This window comes from Mytilus californianus, unplaced genomic scaffold, assembly GCF_021869535.1.
Source record: "Mytilus californianus isolate M0D057914Y unplaced genomic scaffold, xbMytCali1.0.p SCAF_3, whole genome shotgun sequence".
Taxonomy (NCBI): Eukaryota; Metazoa; Mollusca; class Bivalvia; order Mytilida; family Mytilidae; genus Mytilus; species Mytilus californianus.
Genome location: NW_026262679.1, coordinates 104,769,366 through 104,791,548, shown reverse-complemented (window position 1 = coordinate 104,791,548; position 22,183 = coordinate 104,769,366). Strand labels below are relative to the sequence as shown.

At 32.9% G+C, this 22,183-nt stretch overlaps 1 protein-coding gene across 1 annotated transcript; it reads right to left on the bottom strand.

Annotated features, from left to right (window-relative positions):
- Positions 1–597: 597 nt before the first annotated feature.
- Positions 598–2,530, bottom strand: LOC127735657 (uncharacterized). The gene is made up of 2 exons (XM_052245901.1): positions 2,348–2,530; positions 598–1,827 (listed from the first exon to the last, which is right to left on the bottom strand). Exons 1-2 carry the CDS (start codon positions 2,460–2,462, stop codon positions 935–937), a joined length of 1,008 nt encoding a protein of 335 aa, XP_052101861.1. The 5' UTR covers positions 2,463–2,530; the 3' UTR covers positions 598–934.
- Between the last annotated feature and the right edge of the window lie 19,653 nt (positions 2,531–22,183).

The window sequence follows — 22,183 nt, the reverse complement described above, 5'->3', positions numbered from 1 at the left end:
AAAGCCAAATATTTGAAAGCCAAAGATTTATAAAAGTTTTACAGTCACCTTCACAAATTGATCGATACCATAATATCCGTTTTATTTGTAAACATACCGATGGATCATCTTCCGTATCATGACATTTTAAGTCTGGGTTTGCATGGCAGGTAATTAATGTACAACAGGAGACGCTAAACCTTTCGGCGTACCTGGTCTTGCTCTTTTCGGAGTTCATACTTTTCCCTCAGTAGTTTTCAATTACTTTTTATATCTAAAATAATTTTAAAAAAAGTAACCTATAGTTGTTTATATACACGTCATTTTGTCGTTGGTGGATATAACTAAAGCATATTTGTCTCATAAATTGCAGTTATACCACATCTCCTTATTCGAACATTAATTTGGTTAACTACTGTTATCTCTTATTTGTTTTAGGTATAATCGTTTGTCTGTTTGAGCTTTTGATATCTTAAATCCTGTATTTTAATCTAACATCCAATTTATATGCTTTATATATAATCATTTCGTGAATATTGTTGTTTTAATAATTAACATATCGCATACAAAATTCAATTAAACGATTTAAAAATAAACCAATAATAAAACGTCAAAATGTTATTTTAAAATTTTAATAAAATTGACATTAATGCAATCTAAGCGACACATTACTTTAGTTCATGAATTTTCACATAAATACAATTCTGCAGATACAAAAGACTAAAATACTATTGAAATATCTGAAACAAGGACGTAGTAAGTGTATTCATTCATGACACATTATCCAAACATGCACTCGACGAAAAGGCAAAGCAAAGGAACACAATTTCTACTGCTGTTCGTTATTAGTCGATTATTGTAAATTGTAATTTTACTCTATGACTCATCTCTAAAGAGGCATCATCCCTTTGTACCCAATAATCTTCAGCATATATATGAATCTCCAAACCATACATTATTTGTCAAATTTTCTTATTGTCATAAAGTTAGCATCCGAACGTTGATAGACACGCTTTAATCCTTCAACACTGACCCAGATTGTATCGTCTTTCATTAAGTGCAGGTCAACTGTGACAAATACAGAACGTTGTGTGTGTGCATGAAGAACTTCAGGGTTACACCGTACCTCAGTTCTGTTTCTGCTGTTCAAAATACAAACAAATACAGGGTACTGGTATTTCTTAGATCTGTTATCAAAATTCAACGAAACACTAATTGAGTAGGATCCAGATTCGAGCATACGGATAACTTTGCCGTGTCCGTCTAATGTAACGAAAGATGTGTTTATAGGTTTCCATGGAATTTTTCCAGATGTATAATTGTTCTTTTTAAGTAAATCTAAGTTTATTTTAGGATTGACAAACGTGAATTCTCCATGTGATTCATGGCATGTGTTATCTCTATTGTCTTTGAAGTAACAAACTAGTGCATAACTTACTATTAAAATTATACAAAAAATTACACAAGGAGACCACAACTTACATTTGTTTCCTATATAATGTTTTTTTGAATCTTTCAGTTTGTTTTTAATATCTGTTCCGTTAACGTCGATAGTAGAGCTGTCTCCTGACCGTACTGAATTCACATTTGGGGGTATATGAACAATGCTTTGTTCACCTGAAGTATTTGCACTGACGCAACCGTTCGTGTTATTTAAGGGGTAAGTATTTCTTCCACTTTGAGTAATATCAACACGTGGGTTGAGAGCTCTGCAGTTAACAAAATTTGAATTACAATTTTTAAATTCCGTTTCATTAGTGTTCTCGTTAAGACACAAATTTGAAAACGTTTCTGCCTTGAGTTGTGATACATGTAACTGGTTGGTGTGTTCATCACTACAATCAGAGTCTGAAATATAAGATTAAATATCAAATTCAATTATTATTTTAAATCCATATAAAATGAAGCGAATACTAAAAACTAAGTATATAGAAAAAACTAGATATCGTTGTTCTATACAATATAAAATAAATAAAACATGTGAACTGTAAGTATGGTACATATAATATGAATGTTAGAAGTAATACGAGATTTACCAGATGCTTGAGTTGGGAAATGGCAACAATGCTTAATATCAACGAACCAATGACGTGTTGATGGTAATGTAAGTACAACGCTATATTTCTTCAAATGGAAAAGAAAATACATAGCTTTTAGTCTGTCTAAGCTAAGTTTGAGCAGGCAGTTACCCCCCCCCCCCCCTCGTTTTTCTATCTTGATCTGTGAAAAAAAGGTAAATATATAGGCGAAATCACATTAAATGATAAAAGTGCTTAATGCAGAATACACACAGCTACATTATCAAATACGTAAAATATTCAGCAATCATTCTTTACATTGTGATACAGCTACAATCTAGAAAACTTACCAGTCCGAGGCCTGTCCATAAATTGACATGCTGTTGTGTTCAACATATGATCTGTGATGTCTATTGGTATCGTATTTCCATGTTTTCTTTGAGTCGCTGAGTCGTTGTCTTCCATAATCGGAGAAAAAATATTTCACTCTGTAATACTAATACCTAACGGGAAGCATTTATATACCATAAAATTTAGTAAACATACAGGTTATCTTAGGGGATTTTGATACATTTATTAATTGTGGATTTCCCTTTTCTATTTATAGGTTAAATTAAAATTCAAATATATTAACGTAAACAGCTCATGATATATATATGACATAGCGGGACCCAAGTGTACAACAAAAACAACATCACAAATAATACACAATAAGTTAAAATTAGTTGATAAACAGACTTTGTCAATAATTATTGTGTTAGTCTTCTATGAAGAGTGGGGGAGGGAAGGGGGGGGGATAATAAGAGCAAAACAGCAAATCGATTTTTCTTTAAACAGATAACAGGGAATTGAAATTATTGAAAACAGTAAATAAAAATCAATAACAGATAACAGTAAAATGAAAATAGCTAATAACAGTTAATAGCATCGGTCTTCGATTTGTTTAATGTCTTAAATTTCTCTACCCGCTGTTTCTTCAATAAATAATAATTAAAACAAACATAAGACAAAGTTGACTCTTTGATAATCAATGGTTAACGGAATTTCATCGAAATTCTTATACTCCTCCCACGTGTTCTGGTGGTAACATAACAGCTCTCATGAAGTCCAAAGCTGTTGAAGAAATTGATGGTCCCAACTCGGATGGTATTGTTTTTTTTTTTATTATAATTTTAATTTATTTAATTTTATTTAATCTTATTTAACAAATGCAAAGATTCCCATCAGCAACATACATACTAAAAAAATCTCAAGACTAAGAAAGAATTAGATCTAACATCTTTTTCAAAAGTTATTTTGGAGAACAATGAGTTCCAATTATTGGAACCTTATATAAACAAGTTATAGGGACGCCTCAAGGTTGAATATTATCACCCACTGTGACCGATCTGCATCTGTCAACAATGATGACGACATAATATCTCGATCAGTTTAATTGAGGCCTGGGGCTGTCATGTCAGTAACTGCTAGTAGTCCTTTGTTAATGTATGTTGATCATTGTCATTTTGCTTAGTTTCTTCTGTTACCTATTCTAACATCGGACTCGGAATTCTTTTAAACTGTAATAGAATTGAGAATGGAAACGGGGAATATGCCATGGAAACATCTTAGTCTTGATTTTTTTTTCTGTGCGTATTGTTGTGTGTTTGTTTATTCTATATTAGTTAGACGTATAGGGGAGGGTTGAGATCTCACAAAACATGTTTAACCCCGCCGAATTTTTGCGCCTGTCCCAAGCCAGGAACCTCTGGCCTTTGCTAGTCTTGAATGTCTTTTAATTTTGGTTCATTTATTTGTTTCGTAGTTAAGTGTGACGTGCATTTCTCTGAACTAGTACACATTTTTGTTTAGGGGCCAGCTGAAACCCGCCTACGGGTGCGGGATTTTCTCTCTGTGTTGAAGACCGTTTGGTGGCATTGAGTTGTTTTCTGCTCTTTGGTTGGGTTGTTGTCTCTTTTTAACATCGGACTCGGACTTCTTTTCAACTGAGTTTTTGCTGTGTGTCTGTTTATTCCACATTGGCTTGAAGTATTAGGGGAGGGTTGAGATCTAACAAAACATGTTTAACCCCGCCGCATTTTTGCTCCTGTCCCAAGTCAGGAACCTCTAGCATTTCAACTGTTAGTATTGTGGTTTATTTTACATTTTGGTTCATTTGTATGTTTCAGAGTTTAGTGTGGCATCAATTCCGCTGAACTAGCATACCATGCATGCATTGTTGTTGAGGGGACAGCTGACGCCTGCCTCCTGATGCGGGAATTTTCTCGCTGCGTTGAAGACCCATTGGTGGCCTTGGCCTGTTTTCTGCTCTTTGGTCGGGTTTTTGTCTCCATGGCATATTCCCCGTTTCCATTCTCAATTCTATTACAAACATCGTAAACAGATTTCTATTTACAAATAGTATAAGTATGATTTGTCAATACCGTGATGATGGCTGCATGGTTGCAGCGTGCAACAAATCACAAGTTCTGTGAAATTCCAAATAGTATTGACTTGTGACTTATGATTGACGTATGATTTCTCCAAAACAGAAGTGACGTACTTAGATAATGAGATGTACAAAGAGGAGCCAGCTGGTTACATGCCAAACATATTGAAACTTATCAGTATATTTCTCCCAATTACTAGTTCACATCCTTGACATACTTTTAAAAGTATTATTACAGGTGAAACAATTCTTCACATAAGAAATAATAGCAACACAACTGACTATGGAGAATAAATTCATAGATAGAGGTTCTGATAAAAAAAAACTCACATAAAAGATGTGAAACACAGGATTAAATGACGCAACTAACTCTGTCAGATAATTTTAGAAAAAGGGAAATTCCACTTTCACTGGTAACTAAATATAATATCAATCCAATATGACCGATTTTGCAAATAGATAAATATTATAACATATATCATATTATAGCGTATAAACGCATTAAAAATTTAAGAGAGAACCTAGCAAAAACGAAAGACTTTTTAAATAGGGAAACTTTTGAGAAGGGACCCCTGCTAAGTATGCCATAGAACTTAGCTAAAACAAAATCCGGAAACACTATTGGTCACTGTTATTTAAAAATATATACTTCTAGTTAATATGTGATTAGTCTTTCAACTCTATAAAATAGGTGTCAAGTCTTGGGGTTTTAGTATGTATGTTGGTGATGGGAGTCGTTGCATTTGTGGAAAGTTTTACCCATGTGATGTGTATGTTGCTGGAATCCTTCTCCGAATTAGGGAAAACCATAAAAACAGTGGTGAGACCATAATAATTCCTAATGTCCAATTTCAACTGATCATGTGCTGCCAAATGTTAAAAATGAAATTTTCATCAACAGTTAACAGCAAATACATTCTCAAATAACAGATGACAAATAATTAAATTGTCCTAAAACAGCTAACAATGAATTAGCCAATAACAACTAACAGCAAATACATTTTCAGAATAATAGATAACAGAGAATTAAATTTGTCCCAAATCAGCATAACAATCAAACCCTTTGCCCCCTCTTCTATATTGAACAATAAACAGAGGGTTGGTATGTGAATAATATGTATGTGTGTGTCTGTGTGAAAGCATAGGTGCGTGAGGACAGCAACCTGTTTTGAGCCCGCCCATATAGTCCATCCCCTTTGTTATTTAATTTCACATACAGGTATATTGATGATGTTCTTTCCATTAACAATCCAAACTTTTCTGATTGGGTTCCATTAATATATCCTCCTGAACATAGATCAAAGGACAAAGAAACTACAGATACAGCTTCCTCCGCATCATTTTTAGACTTTAACCTTGAATTTGAAAACAGCACGGTTTTCGGTCAATATTTCATTTGACCCTTTCTTGATGCATAAATTAGGATTAAAACAAATCAATTTTATGTATTATTCAAAAGTTAACTGTCTTGATTCCTCCTTTGAATCGAAATCAAATATAAACTGATTTTGATAAATTTAGAGGTATGTTTTATCATATAATTAAGCGATGATTCCGTTTTTGCCGTGTTAGACGTAACAACAAAACCCAACCATCCAAATCAAAACGAAGAAAAAAGTACAAACTGCTGAATGGATTTCCATAAAATTGGTACAGGTGGGAAATGATATGATCATATTCATGAGTTAAACGTTCACGACAAATATCATGTCAGTTCTAGCAGCCATTTTCGAAATTCCGTATAGCTGTAATATTTGAAAATTCTAGTACACAAAAATGACAGTAAGCAGTTCGAAATTGTAATATTTTCACACAAATTATAGAAAAGGTCTGTCGCATCAAATTTAAAATGAGATTTTATAAGATTTTACGGTCAAGTATTTATCTTTAACATATATATCATTTAAATTTTTTTCAACATTTTCCTTGTCTCCCTTAAATGTTACCATAAAGCCATTTGTCAAGTTTTTTCAGTACCATGAATTGATATTTTAGTGTAGTTCAAATTTGTGACCGACAAATAAACGTTAAAAACAAATATTATAACCGAAATGAGATTTTTTTTAAAGTTTCATTTAAGCCTTCAATGTTTAGGGAATGTTCGATTATTCATCAATTTCCATCATCAAGTTGTTTGTGTCCTCCAAAATGTTACCAAGTCCAAATTGAACGTTTTTGCACGGAACGGCAATGTAACGTAACTAATATATATAATTTCATTTCCATTTATTAAAAGATTTGCATGTGTATATGTCTTTTGCATTTCACACTTTCTGCATAATGATATCATTTTGGGAGATGATTTCTGATAAAAGTGTTTTATATAATAATAATCGGTTGTGGTTATACGATATAATTACGGTTGACATACTTTGGGATCTCGAGGCCTGCGACGAATGATTCTGTCAATAAAGGTAGGCGTGTTATACACCATTGTGTAGATAAATCAATTTAGATTTACTGCATAACAAGTTTGAGTGGGGTAGACAACCAAGAAATCGAAATATAACGGAAGTACGCTACCGGGTGACATTTTTCAAAAAAAAAAAGACATTCACCAGATCAATCAATCAATCAATCAATCAATATTCATTTTACAAAATACCTTATATTGCACCAGTGTAAATTATGTATTAATTATTGTATAAACACCTATTTATTAGCGTAAACCTATGTGTACCTCTCGTTGCCTTTTTTGTGTCGCTGAATTGCTTTCTTCTTGACATATACACCGCATATTCGTGTATTGTTATCAAAAATTGCAAAAAAATAACACCCAGTACGTACAACGGACCACAACTAGCACTCATCCGAATATACAGACATACAAACAAAGACAAACAAAAACAAAGGACAATACATCGTCCATATAGCATGACTTAGTACAGGCAAAATATGTGGTAGGGTTAAACCAGTTTTACGTGCCTATGAAAAGGGATAATGGTACATGTAATCGTCAAAAATAGCGCACCGTTTAACAGGCCAAATCAAACACCAAAATCAACAAGAAGGTATCGCTAACTTTTGACAATGTTTATTATGTGAACTACCAAAAACCATTCAGTTATAACAACATGTCATCTCCTACATCTATAATAATATCATTGTAAGTGCATTTTCCCAGATGCAAACGTCTGGTGACAAATGTTTCATATGTGCAAAAGTTTTGTAAAATTCATTTAGTATAAATCTGTTCAATGGAAAAAATACATGTAGGTGTCTATTCCGAAACTACAAAGCATTTATGTGCATAAATACCTATAAAATAATAACTTTAATTTCAACATAATTATCGCTAAATTATATATGATTATATCTTAAGTTTGAATTGTCGTCTTAGTTGAATAAAAGGTTTACATTGTAGGTATTGATTAAGTACATTTTTAACATTTGAACATTAGACGTATATATCACTTTATACATATCAATTAATAATGAATTGTGCATCTAGTTAGCTTTAAAAGGAGCCTTATTTCGCACTTTTCATGTTTAATATATATAATAGAATAAATTCATTCCTATTACAGTTTCCTTCCGAACAATGGTTTTGAAAATAATTGGACCTCCCGTTATAAGCAACTCCTGCCTTGGCCTTTTTTTGATATTATCATGGTATTATCCACCCAAGTTCATTGTCAATGATGATGACTATTAAAAAAGACATCAATTACTGTCAATTTTCATAATTGATGATATAACCAGTGCTAATATAATTGTGTAATTATCGCCCTTTTCCATACAAAATAATTCCGAGGTTAGTGCATTGGACCCTGAGTATTTGGTGTCGCACAGGATGAGAAATACTATGTGAAAACTTTTAAAAACAACATAAATTTGCATTTAATGTAAACAAGTTTATTCGTAAAACAATGAATTTCAGTTCATTGACTTTTCAAATTAGTTTCTATCTCCTTAATTAGGTCTTAGTTTGGTTGCTTTGTTTTGTGAAATCAAGATTATCATACTGATTAACAGAAATGTGTGGATTTTCATAAAGACAGCAAACTAGCAACAAAAACAATTTTAAATAATTAAAAAATCAACATTTCCAATGTTGGACAACCTCAATATCATATCTTCCAAACTAAAAGTCTAGACAATTATAAATGAATTTATTGACATGCAAATAAATATTATTTTTCACTCTATATTATGCGGGAATTTTTCATTGTACACGATGGTCCGTCATATTAACAGACCTGGGGATAACAAACGTATACAGCCTGAGCTGTGTCGTGATAGAGTGCTTGCAACTTGAGCGGGAACACGTAAGTTCGAACCATGGATAGGCATAGCCAATGCAATGACATTCAAATTGTGTTTGCTGCTTTGCCTGCAAGCGTGTAACATTTAAAAAATGAAATATAATTTTCAGGTTCATATCAATTTGATAAAGTGTTAAATTCCCCCAATGACTCTTCTTAATTCTAGAAGTGACAAAGCTGAATAATCTCTAAATAACTTGTTAAAAAAGGCATCATTTTTTTAATTGTACATTTAAAATTTCCTTCAATCAAAATCAATCTATTGACTGGACATAGTCTAGCCTAAACATATTTATTCGATCAAAGCAAAAAGTATCTGATACAAGTAAAGCATACTTATGAAGTCTTCTCCACAATACAATATATACTCTGCAAAAAAAGAAACGCATAATGGATTTTTAAGAATTTTAATACATGTATTTTGAATAGAAATTTTACAATTACAAATAAATATATTCACTTAAAACGTGTTTGATTGAGAAGAGGACAGTCAATTCCTTAGAGATGGATGAATAAAAGTCAATTTATCACAATTAGAGTTACTTCCGGTGCCATTAAAGTTAGTACCGTGTATGACCACCTCTCGCTGCTTAGACTGCTAACTCACGCTGTCGGTCAATAACATGCATAATGTGAGGTTGGAGAATTTCGTCTCTGTACCTTTGAGCCATTAAATTACCCGGAACATGTACCAATTCCGTTTTACGGTCATTAGAGATAGCCGCTCACATCATGACACTTCCTCTAACGAAGCTGTCCACCTCTTGGACACAAGAGAAAGAAAACGTTCATTCATGCGCCGGTAGACACGAGTTCTTCCATCACGTTTCTGAAGCATAAAACGGGACTCATCACTGAACAAGATTCTGCGCCAGTTGCGGAATGTCCAGCCCCTCAATCTGTTGCACCATCGGACTCTATTCCGTCAGTGTAACGGCCTCAAAACGTGTCCAAAATACGGCCTCCTGGGTCTAATGTCATGTTGTCGCAGTCGATTGCGGACTGTTTGTGAGCTGATTCTTCTCAATCCTGCTATCCCAGCTGCAGTGGCTATTGCGACAAAGGTTCGAATCCGTAGATGAAATACCAGGATGTAGCGATCTTGACCAGGAGTTGTTAGGCGAGGTCGTCCACTCCTCGGGCGGTCCTTAGTACTGCCAGTCTGCTGGTATCTGTTCCAAAGTCGCTAAATTGTGCTCTGGTTAACATTTTCAGTTATTGCAACTTCACTTTGGGACAGTCCGACCTTGAGACGGCCGATGACGATATTTCGAATAGCAGGGTCCAACCTTGGCATGGCAGCGTTTTAACATTGTGATGAATTAAATTTTCAAACTTTGTCCTTATATGCGCAAAAGTGTAACAGTTGAATTGACAACAAAATTCTCGTGAAAAACGTTAGCAAAATTTCGCGGCGAAAAAGGTCATATGCACTTTTAGCGAGTCGCAAATTTCATGGGGCAGAGCTCCAAAGCAAAAGAACGGGCATTTAAAGTTTAAAACTTACATGTCAAAATCCGACGATGCAATTGACCGTTTCCTTTTACCTTGTAAAATATATATTTTGCATTTTGAAAAATTCATCCGAGCTATGCGTTTCTTTTTTTGAACAGTATATATAACAATACAAATTGAATGTGAGCATGCATTATATGATATAAACAACATAAATATTACTAAACTATGCTGAAAAAAAGTAAAGGGGATAAACAAACCGAGATAGCACATCCTCATTTTTACGGAGATGTTGTTTACCGTGCCCGGAAATTTAGAAACGATCCTGGTAAACTTATCGATCCTTTAAATAAACTTATTCTAAAAGGTTACCAATTCAACACTGTAATTAGATCTTTGAATATTGTTTTTATTGGTATTAATATTGATTTTGTTATCAGTAAATTAAAAGCAAACTAAATATTATTGTTATATACATATGCACTTTCATGGATCTACAATCTGTCGATACCTGTATATTGGCATTGCACAAGGTCATGTTTTTCTCTGACTGTTTATGACGTCTTTACACTAAATCTATTGGATGTTGGATGTGTACTGATTGATAATTTAGTCTTAGATGCATGATTTTTTTTATTAGTTGTTATTGGCTTTGAGCAAGCTGTCAGTAACTGCGAGTACACTCAGATCTGTACTTAGTGTCTTTTTGTTGTTTGGATGTACAAGTACCCGGCTACGTCCACTCTGTGTTTTTGTTATATGCATTTCTATTTGTATCCATCTGATGAGTTAAGCCTTTTTCAACTGATTTTTATATTCTGTTCTTATGTTGTACTGTTACACAACTGTCTCAGGTTAGGGGGAGGGTTGGGATCCCGCTAACATGTTTAACCCCGCCACTTTCTGTATGTATGTGCCTGTCCCAAGTCAGCAGCCTGTAATTCAGTGGTTGTCGTTTGTTGCTGTGTTACATATTTGTTTTTCGTTCATTTTTTTGTACATTATTTAGGCCGTTAGTTTTCTCGTTTGAATTGTTTTACATTTGTCGTTTCGTGGCCTTTTATAGCTGACTATGCGGTATGGACTTTTCTCATTGTTGAAGGCCGTACGGTGACCTATAGTTGTTAATTTCTGTGTCATTTGGTCTCTTGTGAAGAATTGTCTCATTGGCAATCATACCACATCTTCTTTTTTATAGACATTAGGATGATGATAATAATGATGATGTGTGATGTAGCTATGTTGATACTATACAACGAGGAATCTTTGTGATCTCTTTATAACATTTAAGACGTGTTTAATTTTTTTCATATTTTGATCATAGATAATAGAATATTTTCCCAAAACAAATAGTTTTGAGTCCTAATTACAGTCTACAGGAAGTCAGCTGAGACCATTAAACAGAATAGCCCTTTCGTTTAAATAGAAGGGACAATTAAAGAAAAAATGGCGCATGTCCTCAATATCCAATCCATAAATACATGTTGGATCAGATATAATGTTAGCTCTAAATGTGTCATAATTCATAAATCTAAATTGGGTTAAGATTATATTCAATTTTCTAGGACCATATAAATAATGTTGAGATGGATTCTCATTTCGAATGTTGTGTTTTTTAATTCTATTTTGAATTTTGATAATAAGTATACATTTCGAACTGACATGTTCAGATAATTCCATGGCAAAGTTTAATTGTTGAGGTAATAAATGATTGAGAAGTCAGTGTCAGCATGCAAAATGGTAAAATAATATCTTGTCCATTTCGCAAGGGATATTGTGTTGTACTTTGAATGTTAGGGGTCACAAGACTATAAAAATATTATGGGGCATTATTATTTTGAATTGTATAAAACAATTGTAATGTTCTTCTTTTTCTTCGTTCCTCTAAAGTAAACCTGTTACAATTCTTGCAGCGTTCTTGTTAAATGTATTTCTATTTATATCCATCAGATGATTTAAGCCTTTTTCAACTGATTTTATAGTTTGTTCTTATGTTGTACTGTTACACCACTGTCCCAGGTTAGGGGGTGGCGCCTTCAAACTAGTTTTACCCCGCCACATTATTTAGATGACTTTGTATTTTGCTATTACTTTTTTCCAGGCTTGTCTACAATCATGGCGATTTAGAACTTGACTTATGATGAAGACATGTATGTATACTGTTAAAGATTGTATTTTGACCCCTAATAAGTTTAGTGTTATTTAGCCTCTGTCTATTTGAAGTTTAGACTACATTTGCCTTCATTCATGTTTTTTTGAAAAAGCCCATCTGAAAAACCTACCGAATTATACCTATCACCGGTTATGTACTTACATGAGCAAGACGACAGATGCTAATCTGCTAATCCTTCCGGAGCACATGCGATCCCCATCGGTTTTGTGGGGTTCGTGTTTCTCAGTTTTGTGTTTGTATACTGTTGATTGTCTTTTAGTCGTTTTTGGTTTGAAGTCAGCCCTTTGTCAGTTTGTTTATTCCTTTGATATCTTTCACCCCTCTTTTACAAATATTATAATAATGTTTATCCGTACTAATATCGGTATTGTATTAATTCATTCAGACTTGATTGCCTCGTAACTTGTCATTTCTTAACTGCACCTAGATCTTTTACTATGACAATGAATTATAAAATAATACCATAGAAGAAATATTTTGATTTATTTGTTTATGATTTCCCCTGTTGTTGACCCGATGTCTTTTTGAATTTACATTTGTTCCGTTATTAATTTTTTTTTTATCGAAGTTGAATATTCTTAGAAATCGATACAATTATGAGATCAACCCCTATTTTTTTGGTGGGGTTCGTGTTGTTCAGTCTTTTGTTTTATATATTTTCTATGTTGTGTTTTGTTAACTGACGTTTGTCATTTCGTCTGTTTTTCGTCATCACATTATTATAGTTTTTCGTCGACTTATGATTTTCGATTGACCATAGGTTTCTCTTGTCTCCTTTCTTCTCTCTCTATGTTTTGTTTTAAAAAATAGTTCAACATTTAGAACAATATTTTGTCTAGTTAAATAGTCCTACAGACAGGATAAAACTAAAAATTATAGTTTTATTTCGCATTTCTTGAATTCCAGTATTCCCTACGGTATGTCATTATCCCAAGTACATTGACAGCCATATAAAGGAAATTGACGTCCATACAGAAATGAACATTGTGCTTTCATTTCATCAACATGCTGTTTTGTTAGTAAACACAAGTACACGCTAAATTACTATAAGATAGAGTGTTTGGGTGTGATTAAAGCTCTCATCGAAGATTGTTTCTGTGTAACACCATCCGTCTTAGTTGTAAGCTTGTTTTCACTAATATCTAATCTAATCATTTCATTCAATGTTATTGAATTTCATTGTAGTCAGTCCTTATTCCAATGTTCGACATTTGTTTGTATGACACGGACAATCATGTTAGATCTAAAATCTAACAATTAGACGACAAATAGCTTCGATTAACCGTAAACATGTTTTACATCAAACTAATTATTTTCTGATCTCAGACTCTTAATTCATCTAATTTGAACCCATTTTCTGTCATATAGAGTCAGAATAAAATAGCATATCGCAACGCTAATACGATTGTTTTAATTGATTTGCTTTTATTAGAAGATGAGATGTCTTTAAAATGGCCATTACTGAAAGTATCATGTGTCCTTTGTCTTGTCCTATTCATAACAAATTCAAGTGCTTCAACTGTTAATTTTATATGAAATGAGACTTCAATTGTTTGATAATATTTCAGTAGCAAAAGTTGCATTAATTATAAACGTGATATGCGTTGACAAGGAAGGTCATTAAATTTTGACTAAACCTGTTTGACATATGGTCTAGATAGACAAGGAGGCGGTTTATGCACACGTCATACTTGTTTAACCCCACCACTTTTGTGACTGTACCAAGTTAACTTATCTTGACCATGTGCTGTTGTTTGTCGTAAGGGATTAGGCTATTTTTCCAGAGGAGTCAGTTGTTGGTGGTTGGTTTGGTCTGTTGTCAACTGTCCAATATCTTTCGTAACTGCTGTTATCTAACTTGGGAGATAACTAATAAAATCATGATTGCGTTTGTAATAGACATTTTTCTTCAATGCTATTTAAGCATTCGTGTGAAATAGAATTAAAACTATCTGTGTTTCTAAAAAGCTTATAATATATTTATGAAAAGGATTGACACAAACGTTACAATGGTTTTTAAGGGTTATGTCCCTTAATCAAGTGTTACCTCCTTAAGCAGTTGAGGATATTGTTAATAAACTTCTTCGCATACTTCTTGTGATTCGTTACTTTTGAATATCATCGTTCTTCATGTCGAATATTAACCCAGAGAAGCGCAACAATTGCGGAATAATTTGATTCTGATTTAAAAAACTAAAACAGCCTTTAAGGATGTTCGCTACTCTGTTTCAAAATAACAAGCTTTTTAAAAGACTGTTATCAAATGATAGTATATAAATAAAGGAACTAAAAAAGCAGAAAAAAATGAAGGGTCCGTGTGCTTGTTTTCGAGATAAAAGCCATTGAAAATTTGGCGGGAAATGATTCTCTCTAGATTTTTCATACTTTTAACATTGGCGGCTTTTTTGTTTCTAAAACTATGAAAAAATAACAAGGATTTTATAAGATTTTCAAATATGGCTTTTTAAACTATATGTAATAAAATTATGAAAAGAAAAGTAGGGGTTAGTGGGCAAATTTTTTTTAATGGCAATACATGGATAAAACCAGAGGATTCCGAAAATCTGGCAGAAATTCAAAAAACAAGAGGAGCAAACATCCTTAAGTTAAACTGTTCATCTTAACTCACACGTCATATATTAAACAAGGAAAAATAGCGAAAAGTTTATGAACTTTTTTTTATGTATAACAACACATCATGATCAGGAATTTCCTGATCAATAATGTATCATCAGAAATAAATCAGTTTCATAAACTTAGCTTGAATGGTGTATGTTTTCTTTTGATAGTTGTAGTGTAAAGCTGGTCTTTTCCGTGTTATTTATTTTTAGAGTCATTGGCAATTGTATTAGAGTGGAATGAATATTTATGTGTCGTTTTGCTTTATCTTTTACGTTAAGATTTATGACGAACCACACATTTCGAAATTACAAGATAATTTATCAATGCTTAACAGAAAGTCACCTCAAAATCAAAGTACACCCCTTTGCATGTATTTAAACATCTCGTTTTCAATGCTTACACTAGGATGGTTCATGTATTGAATACGATTAGGTTTTGATATTGGGTATTTAGTACTTAATTGGCCCTGAAGTCGTGTCAAAATAAACTATTTAATAATATTTAAATAGTAGTCATTAAAATATGACACTAATTTGATAAAAAATTGAAATTCTATATAATAACTTAAGAAAAGCTCATAAGAAGGGAACATTTACAAATTGTACTATCAAAAACTGTCAGTTTAGAAATGTTCAGCTTTAAAGAGACATTAGAATTATCTTTGAAAAAATCATAAGATTGCGATAATTGAGTAACTTAATTATGAAATTGTGTAATTGATACTTATTTATTATTTTGAATTTTTATTCATCTGTCACTCATAAAAGAAAAATTGCCAAATCGGGTACATAGTTCAATGCCACGCTTGAAAACAAGAGGTTAACATTTATTAATCAAATTTATTAATAGTAACTTATAAACTAATTAAACTCTCGTATAACCTTATTGGTAATTAGCCTAAATATTTGAATTATTTGGAAGTTAAAAACAAAACAAGTCTGTCTGGGTTGATGAAATTGTAAACCCTCAATAGTTTACACAGTGCGTTAGAAATTGCATTAAGAGAGAGTACAATACAACCTAACATTATGGTCCACATATTTTCCATACAATTGGGTATAACGATCTTGATAATGTCGTATTTGAGAATCTTTAAATTATACACAGTCAGTGAATTTTTTTGTGCTGTCGGAAGTGTTTTAAAATATACTCATCCGTAGATATCCTAAGATTACTAGTCTTTCCTTACCATCATGTAAACTGTTTATCGAGTTTTATTTTACTACCGTTGTAAAAGTATAGTGCAGATAGTTATTCTTTTTCATTTTTGGAGACTTTTGGTTCTTGGTGGCATCATCAAACCTATAGAAAGCGCTGTAATACTTACATTACATAGGATTGTTTGGTTAGAAAAGATCATTTGAATGCTTTCTTTGTGTTACCCCAACTTTATAAAATGTACACATTATATTAATGGATTAGCTATAATCATCAAATCATGTAACTTATAGCTTTTTCGTTACACAGGGAACAAACATACTCTTAAAGCAACAGGCACATGATGGCTATTTTGGTTTCCTCATTTAAAACACATCTACTTAAAACAACCCAATCCATTTAATCATAATGACTACGAACCACAATAGCACTAACAGTAACTTCACATAGAAAGAAAATTGGGAGATACTGTTCGCCAATGGTACTGCTTAATATAGTCGTTTAGTTTGAAGATTTTATGTTATCTATGCATACAATGCAAAACAATTCTAATTTTGGAACCAGACTTTTGACTAAATATAGGAAGCACTCATAATACCTAACCGATTCTATATGACAGCAATGATTAATGGTCATCTTATATGTTTTTTAGGTATTGGGAATACATTTTTCAATGTATTAAATATGTAACACTCAGAATTGTTTCCTTCCCTTTAAGCGTGTCCAATGCCCCATACATGTCCATATGACGTCACTGAACGTCCAAACTTATCGAGTTGGTGTAGGACGCCGAAAAGTGCCCTTTTCAAAACCACCCAATTATTTCCCTATTTTGAATAGACACAAACGTCTGCTCTTTTATGAAAAAAGTGATTCGTTATCTCAAAATAGTGTTTGAAAACAAATACAGTCGACATTATAACAAGGACCTTTGACCCGATCTACGAGTGCTCAAAAAGAAAAATTCTAGACTTCAATGGTTATCAAATGTTATTTCTTGATTGTAATTTATCAATGATGTGTTGTTTAAAAAAAATGAAAAGTAGCTCCTAACAGGGCCAATGCTCCATGATTTGAGGGAAAAGTGAGATATCTCCATATTTTTTATACAAGGTGTCAAATAAAACGTGCGGGCGTTGTCCCATGTGAAAATCGTCAAACCTGTTGTTTTTTTCTTTCATGAATCTAGTTGTTTCTATCTAATTTTGGAAATGCACATTTTCCACAGCTCGGCTCTTACCACATATATTGATTATTGATAATTATTTTTTTTCTAAGCCTGCACTTCTGTGTTGACATGAATTATCATTAATACGGTCATATTTATAATTTTTTTGTAAACAAAACTTTCAATTGTTCGAAAAACATGTACTAAAGATTTTCTACTCTTAAAAATAAATGACCTTTGGCTGTATTTGGCAAAACATTTTGGAATTTTGAGTCCTCAATGCTCTTCAACTTTGTACTTTATTTGAGCTTTTAGCTTTTCTGATTTGATCGTCACTGATGGGTATTTTGTAGACGAAACGCGCGTCTGGCGAATCATCGATGAGTTTCTTTTACAACCACTGGGTCAATAAAAAGTAAAATCACAAAAATATTGAACAGGTAGATATAAAATAATTTTGTCGTTCAAAGTATGACGGGTTACATAAGTACAGAGTCACGTCAAATGGATATCACAAAAAAAAAAACAGACTTAACAGTAAAAGTAATATTAATAAAACAAAATAATTTTGTCGTTCAAAGTATGACGGGATACATAAGTACAGAGTCACGTCAAATGAATATCACAAAAAAACAGAATTAACAGTAAATGTAAAATAAAAAAAATAAAATAATTTTGTCGTTCAAAGTATGACGAGATACATAAGTACAGAGTCACGTCAAATGGATATCACAAAAAACAGACTTAACAGTAAAAGTAATATTAGTAAATACAAATAAAAGAATACTATAACACGTTATTAAGATGATAAACAACGTCAGTACGCAGAATCTATACTTCAAGACCATCGTGTATTATTTGTGAAGTTGATACGAAATATTTATCAACAAGGTCTTGGTACCTTCCGATGAACTTTTTTAGAAAAAGGACGAGACGTTCTTTGACATAATCCTGGTTCATCAACTTTCTGCTCAGACACTGGTGACGTTTTACAAAGTCTGAGTAGGAGCTGCAAGCTCTTGAATACCGAATAAATTGGGAAATGTATATTCCATATGCAGGTGAAGTTTGTATATTGCTACTAAGGTGGGGGGAAACTGATAATTTCAAAATTAAAATCGTCTCGTTTGTCTTAGATTCTGGTACTGAGATGACTGTGTATGTCAAATTCGAGGTATACGTCTTAAAATGAGGCGGAGGAAGCCGTGTCTGTTGTTTCTTTAATTTCTAGTTCTGGGGGATATATTAAGGGAACCCAATCAGGAAAGTTCGGATTGTTAATGGAAAGAACATCATCAATATATCTGAAAGTGAAATTAAATAACCTGGCTTCTTTGATCTTCTTGTTTTTGACAAGTGTCTTAAGGAACTCCGATTCATATGAAAATAAGAAGAGGTCGGCAAGGAGAGGTGCACAGTTCGTTCCCATAGGAATGCCGACAATTTGTTTCTTTGTGGAGGCTTCATCCCCGAGGGTATCACCTGCTCAGTGGTCAGCACTTCTGTGTTGACATGACTTATCATTGATATTGTCATATTCATAAATTTACTATTTACTAAACCTTGAATTGTTCAAACATTATCGTTGAAGGTGCCATGTTTCACAGTGATATCTTTCATGTCAATGTCCAATACTGCGGTTGAACCCTCATGTTCTATAACTTACTTTAAAGGATTTAAAGGGTATAGTAATGCGGTCAACGTGAATTCATGACCCATCTGTATAAGACACTCTCTGCAATGCGTGTCGGATGTATGCATAAATACGCAACCTTGTCCGATCAAGACAGGAGCAGCGTACATAAGTAATTTATTTTTGTCAAATCTGCAGTTATAGTTACCATATACTAGAAAAACAGTGAATAGAAAAGCTTAGTCATAAGACTTTAATGTAGATCTTGTTTGCCAATCGTTTTTTTTTTTTTATGTTTACAGTTTTTGTCTATCTGTAATTGTTTTCAAGGTAACAGACAAAACAATAAGATTAGCAAAGTCGTCTTTTAATAGCATTACTGATATAAGGAGTCTACGGATGATTTTGATTATGAAGTGTTTTTGTAGGTCTTATTGATAATTCTATTGACCACAAGTTCTAATTATTGGTTATAATTTCAAGATGATATGCAAAAATGGTAAAATTAGTCGAAAATCGTCATAAGGAATAAGGCAAAACCTTTACGAATTTCGGATTCCCAATGTTCTTTAACTTGCTTTACGTACTTTATTTTACTTTAAAATATTTGATTCCAGCGTCACTGATGAGTCTTTTGCAGACGAAACGCGAGTCCGGCGTGTTGCTTTCATGTAAGTACAAAATCGGTGATAAATTTAATTCGGTAGGTCACATTCGAGGAAATTCGACGGGGTTGTGGTTTGGGCAATTCCCAATTATAGTCACAGTTACCTATTATGTCGGTTTAGGTTGATCACCCATATTTGTCAATATAACGGAACTCTTAACAATTGTCATCCAAGTGGGAGGTTAACCTAGTTATAAAACCAGGATTAAATCACCATTTTCTCCGAAAAATGCCTGTACCAAGTCAGGAATTATTGTTTTCTATTTGTTCCGTTGGTTGATAAAGCTCAACGTTCGATTTTGTCAGTTTTTATGGGCTTCCTCTTGTAGAATTTACCTTGGGGTTCGGTATTTTTGTTAAACTTTTTTTAGAACATATCCGTGGTCATCTGTGACACATATATTGTATACGATCAATCAACCCGTGGTGGCGTCCGTTAAACTTCTAAAAGGGATGACTTCAACTTTACTGCTAAAACCCTTGGTTAAATAACTTCACAGTAAGCAGCAATCCTCTATAAAGGAAATTATGAGAGAAAACGTAAGCTCTGGAATATCATATCAACTGAGAGATATATACTTCATGTGCAGACGCTGCTAGAGTGTTGTTACATAGAAAGTTCACAATCGGGAACCTGAAATAATCATTTTGCCATAAAATTTTGCTCTCAACCGACCCTTGTTGTCAATTTCTAGACAAGTCATGATACAAGGAAGATTTATCTGTATCTGGTGTATACTTTATTTCAAGTTTGAAATGATCAATGCGATCAGCATAATCATCAAACTTTGAATTATTTAGTGAGAGGACATCATCTACATAGCGGAACATGAAGTTAAAGGATAATGCTAGCTTCTTTTCATTCTTCCTGAGAAGTTCCTGTGTGAAATCTCCCTTATATCCCTTATAAGAATAAATGTCAAACTCGGCAAGATCAGCAGCACGATTAGTTCCAATAGGACTACCATTTGTTCTTTGAAAAACTCGTCCCCCAAACGGAACAAATAAAAATATAATAATAAACAAACAAACAAGCATCTTGATCATGTTAGCATCAGAGAATATTTTGTATGAATCAGTAGGGTTGTTTGCAAAGGCTTTACAAAATGGCAAAATCAAAAGCTCAAACACATCAAACAACTGTCATATTCCTGATTTGATACAGGCATTCCCTTATGCAGAGAATTGTGAATTTAACTTTTTTTATAGCTTAAACCTCTTACTTGTATGACAATCGCATATATTCCATCATATTGACAACAATGTGTGAGCAAAACAAACAGACATAATAGGTAAAAATGTCAAAAATTGGGGTACAACAGTCAACATTGTAATATAATCTTAATCAATATAAAAACAAATAACTATTTCAACAAAGAAAAGCAACATGGCATATAGACACTCTATAGACAAAGTACAAAAGCAATTCATTCAATCTGTCCTAATTTGTGTCAATTTCAAGAAAAAAGATCCAGATATGAAGTAGACATTCTAGTTCAATGGTATCCTTAATGTAATGTTCACTGGGATATAAAAGATGCAAACACTAGCTGAAATGTGGCTTATTGAGTGACAGGACTTCATCAGTATATTTGAACGTGAAATTAAAGACGTTGGAAAGATGTTTTTTGTCTTTTGAAAAGATTGTGTATATACACAAGCTGGTCAATAGGAATGATCAATAAGTGCCCACTTACCGACTGTTTACTGTAATACCAACCCACCAAACCCGACAAATATGTTAACGATAAATAAAGGTCCAGCATTAGGATGATGTCGTCTTGAGTGTTTTGAATCTTTTTGGAATCAGTTTGGTTCTTCACAGAGTAATATTTTTAGTGAAATAAAACAAGAATGTATTTACGATTCCAATTTTTTTTTAAATACTGCTTGATAAGACAGTGTAATCGATCTTTCAATTAAACATGCACGAGGTATAATAGTATAAAGTGTAGAAAATCCGAAGTTATTGTTGTCAAGTTCAAATTATTATGACTAGCTATTTTGTAGTAGATCCTTAGAATTTATAAGAATTTATATCTTATTAACACCAATGGTGGGTATAACTCACTACAATACTTTTTAAAAGCATATGTTACTGTAAAACAAATAGTAGTAACAAATTTTGTAAAATGTTAAGTTACACAACTAGAACATCGTTCTACTTATCCTTTTTATTATAAGTTTTACATGTAAGTATTCAATAAAAAGAATTGTGACATTATGATTACGACAAATGATATATAGCCATGATTATCTGTAATCACAGATGTTTCATAACGGCCAACGAAATCATGATGGCATCTTAAGAGATTACATGTACTTCAGCTTTACCATTAATAAACTTTGGTTCAATAACTTGCTTGCATCAGCAACATTAGCAAGGAAATTCTACAAAACTGAAGCCATCTCTTTTGTCGTAAAGTTAAGTTTTCAATCGACCCTCACTGTCAATTTCTAGTAGTAAGTCGACGGGTGATGAAAACCTATAGCTAGCTGTATCTTTTGCATCGCTTCAAGTTCAATGGGATAGTTGCAATCAAGATCTTATCGTCATATCTTGATTATGTTTTTGTCATTTGGGAAATTTTGTGTTGTAGTGCGTTGACCAAGGACA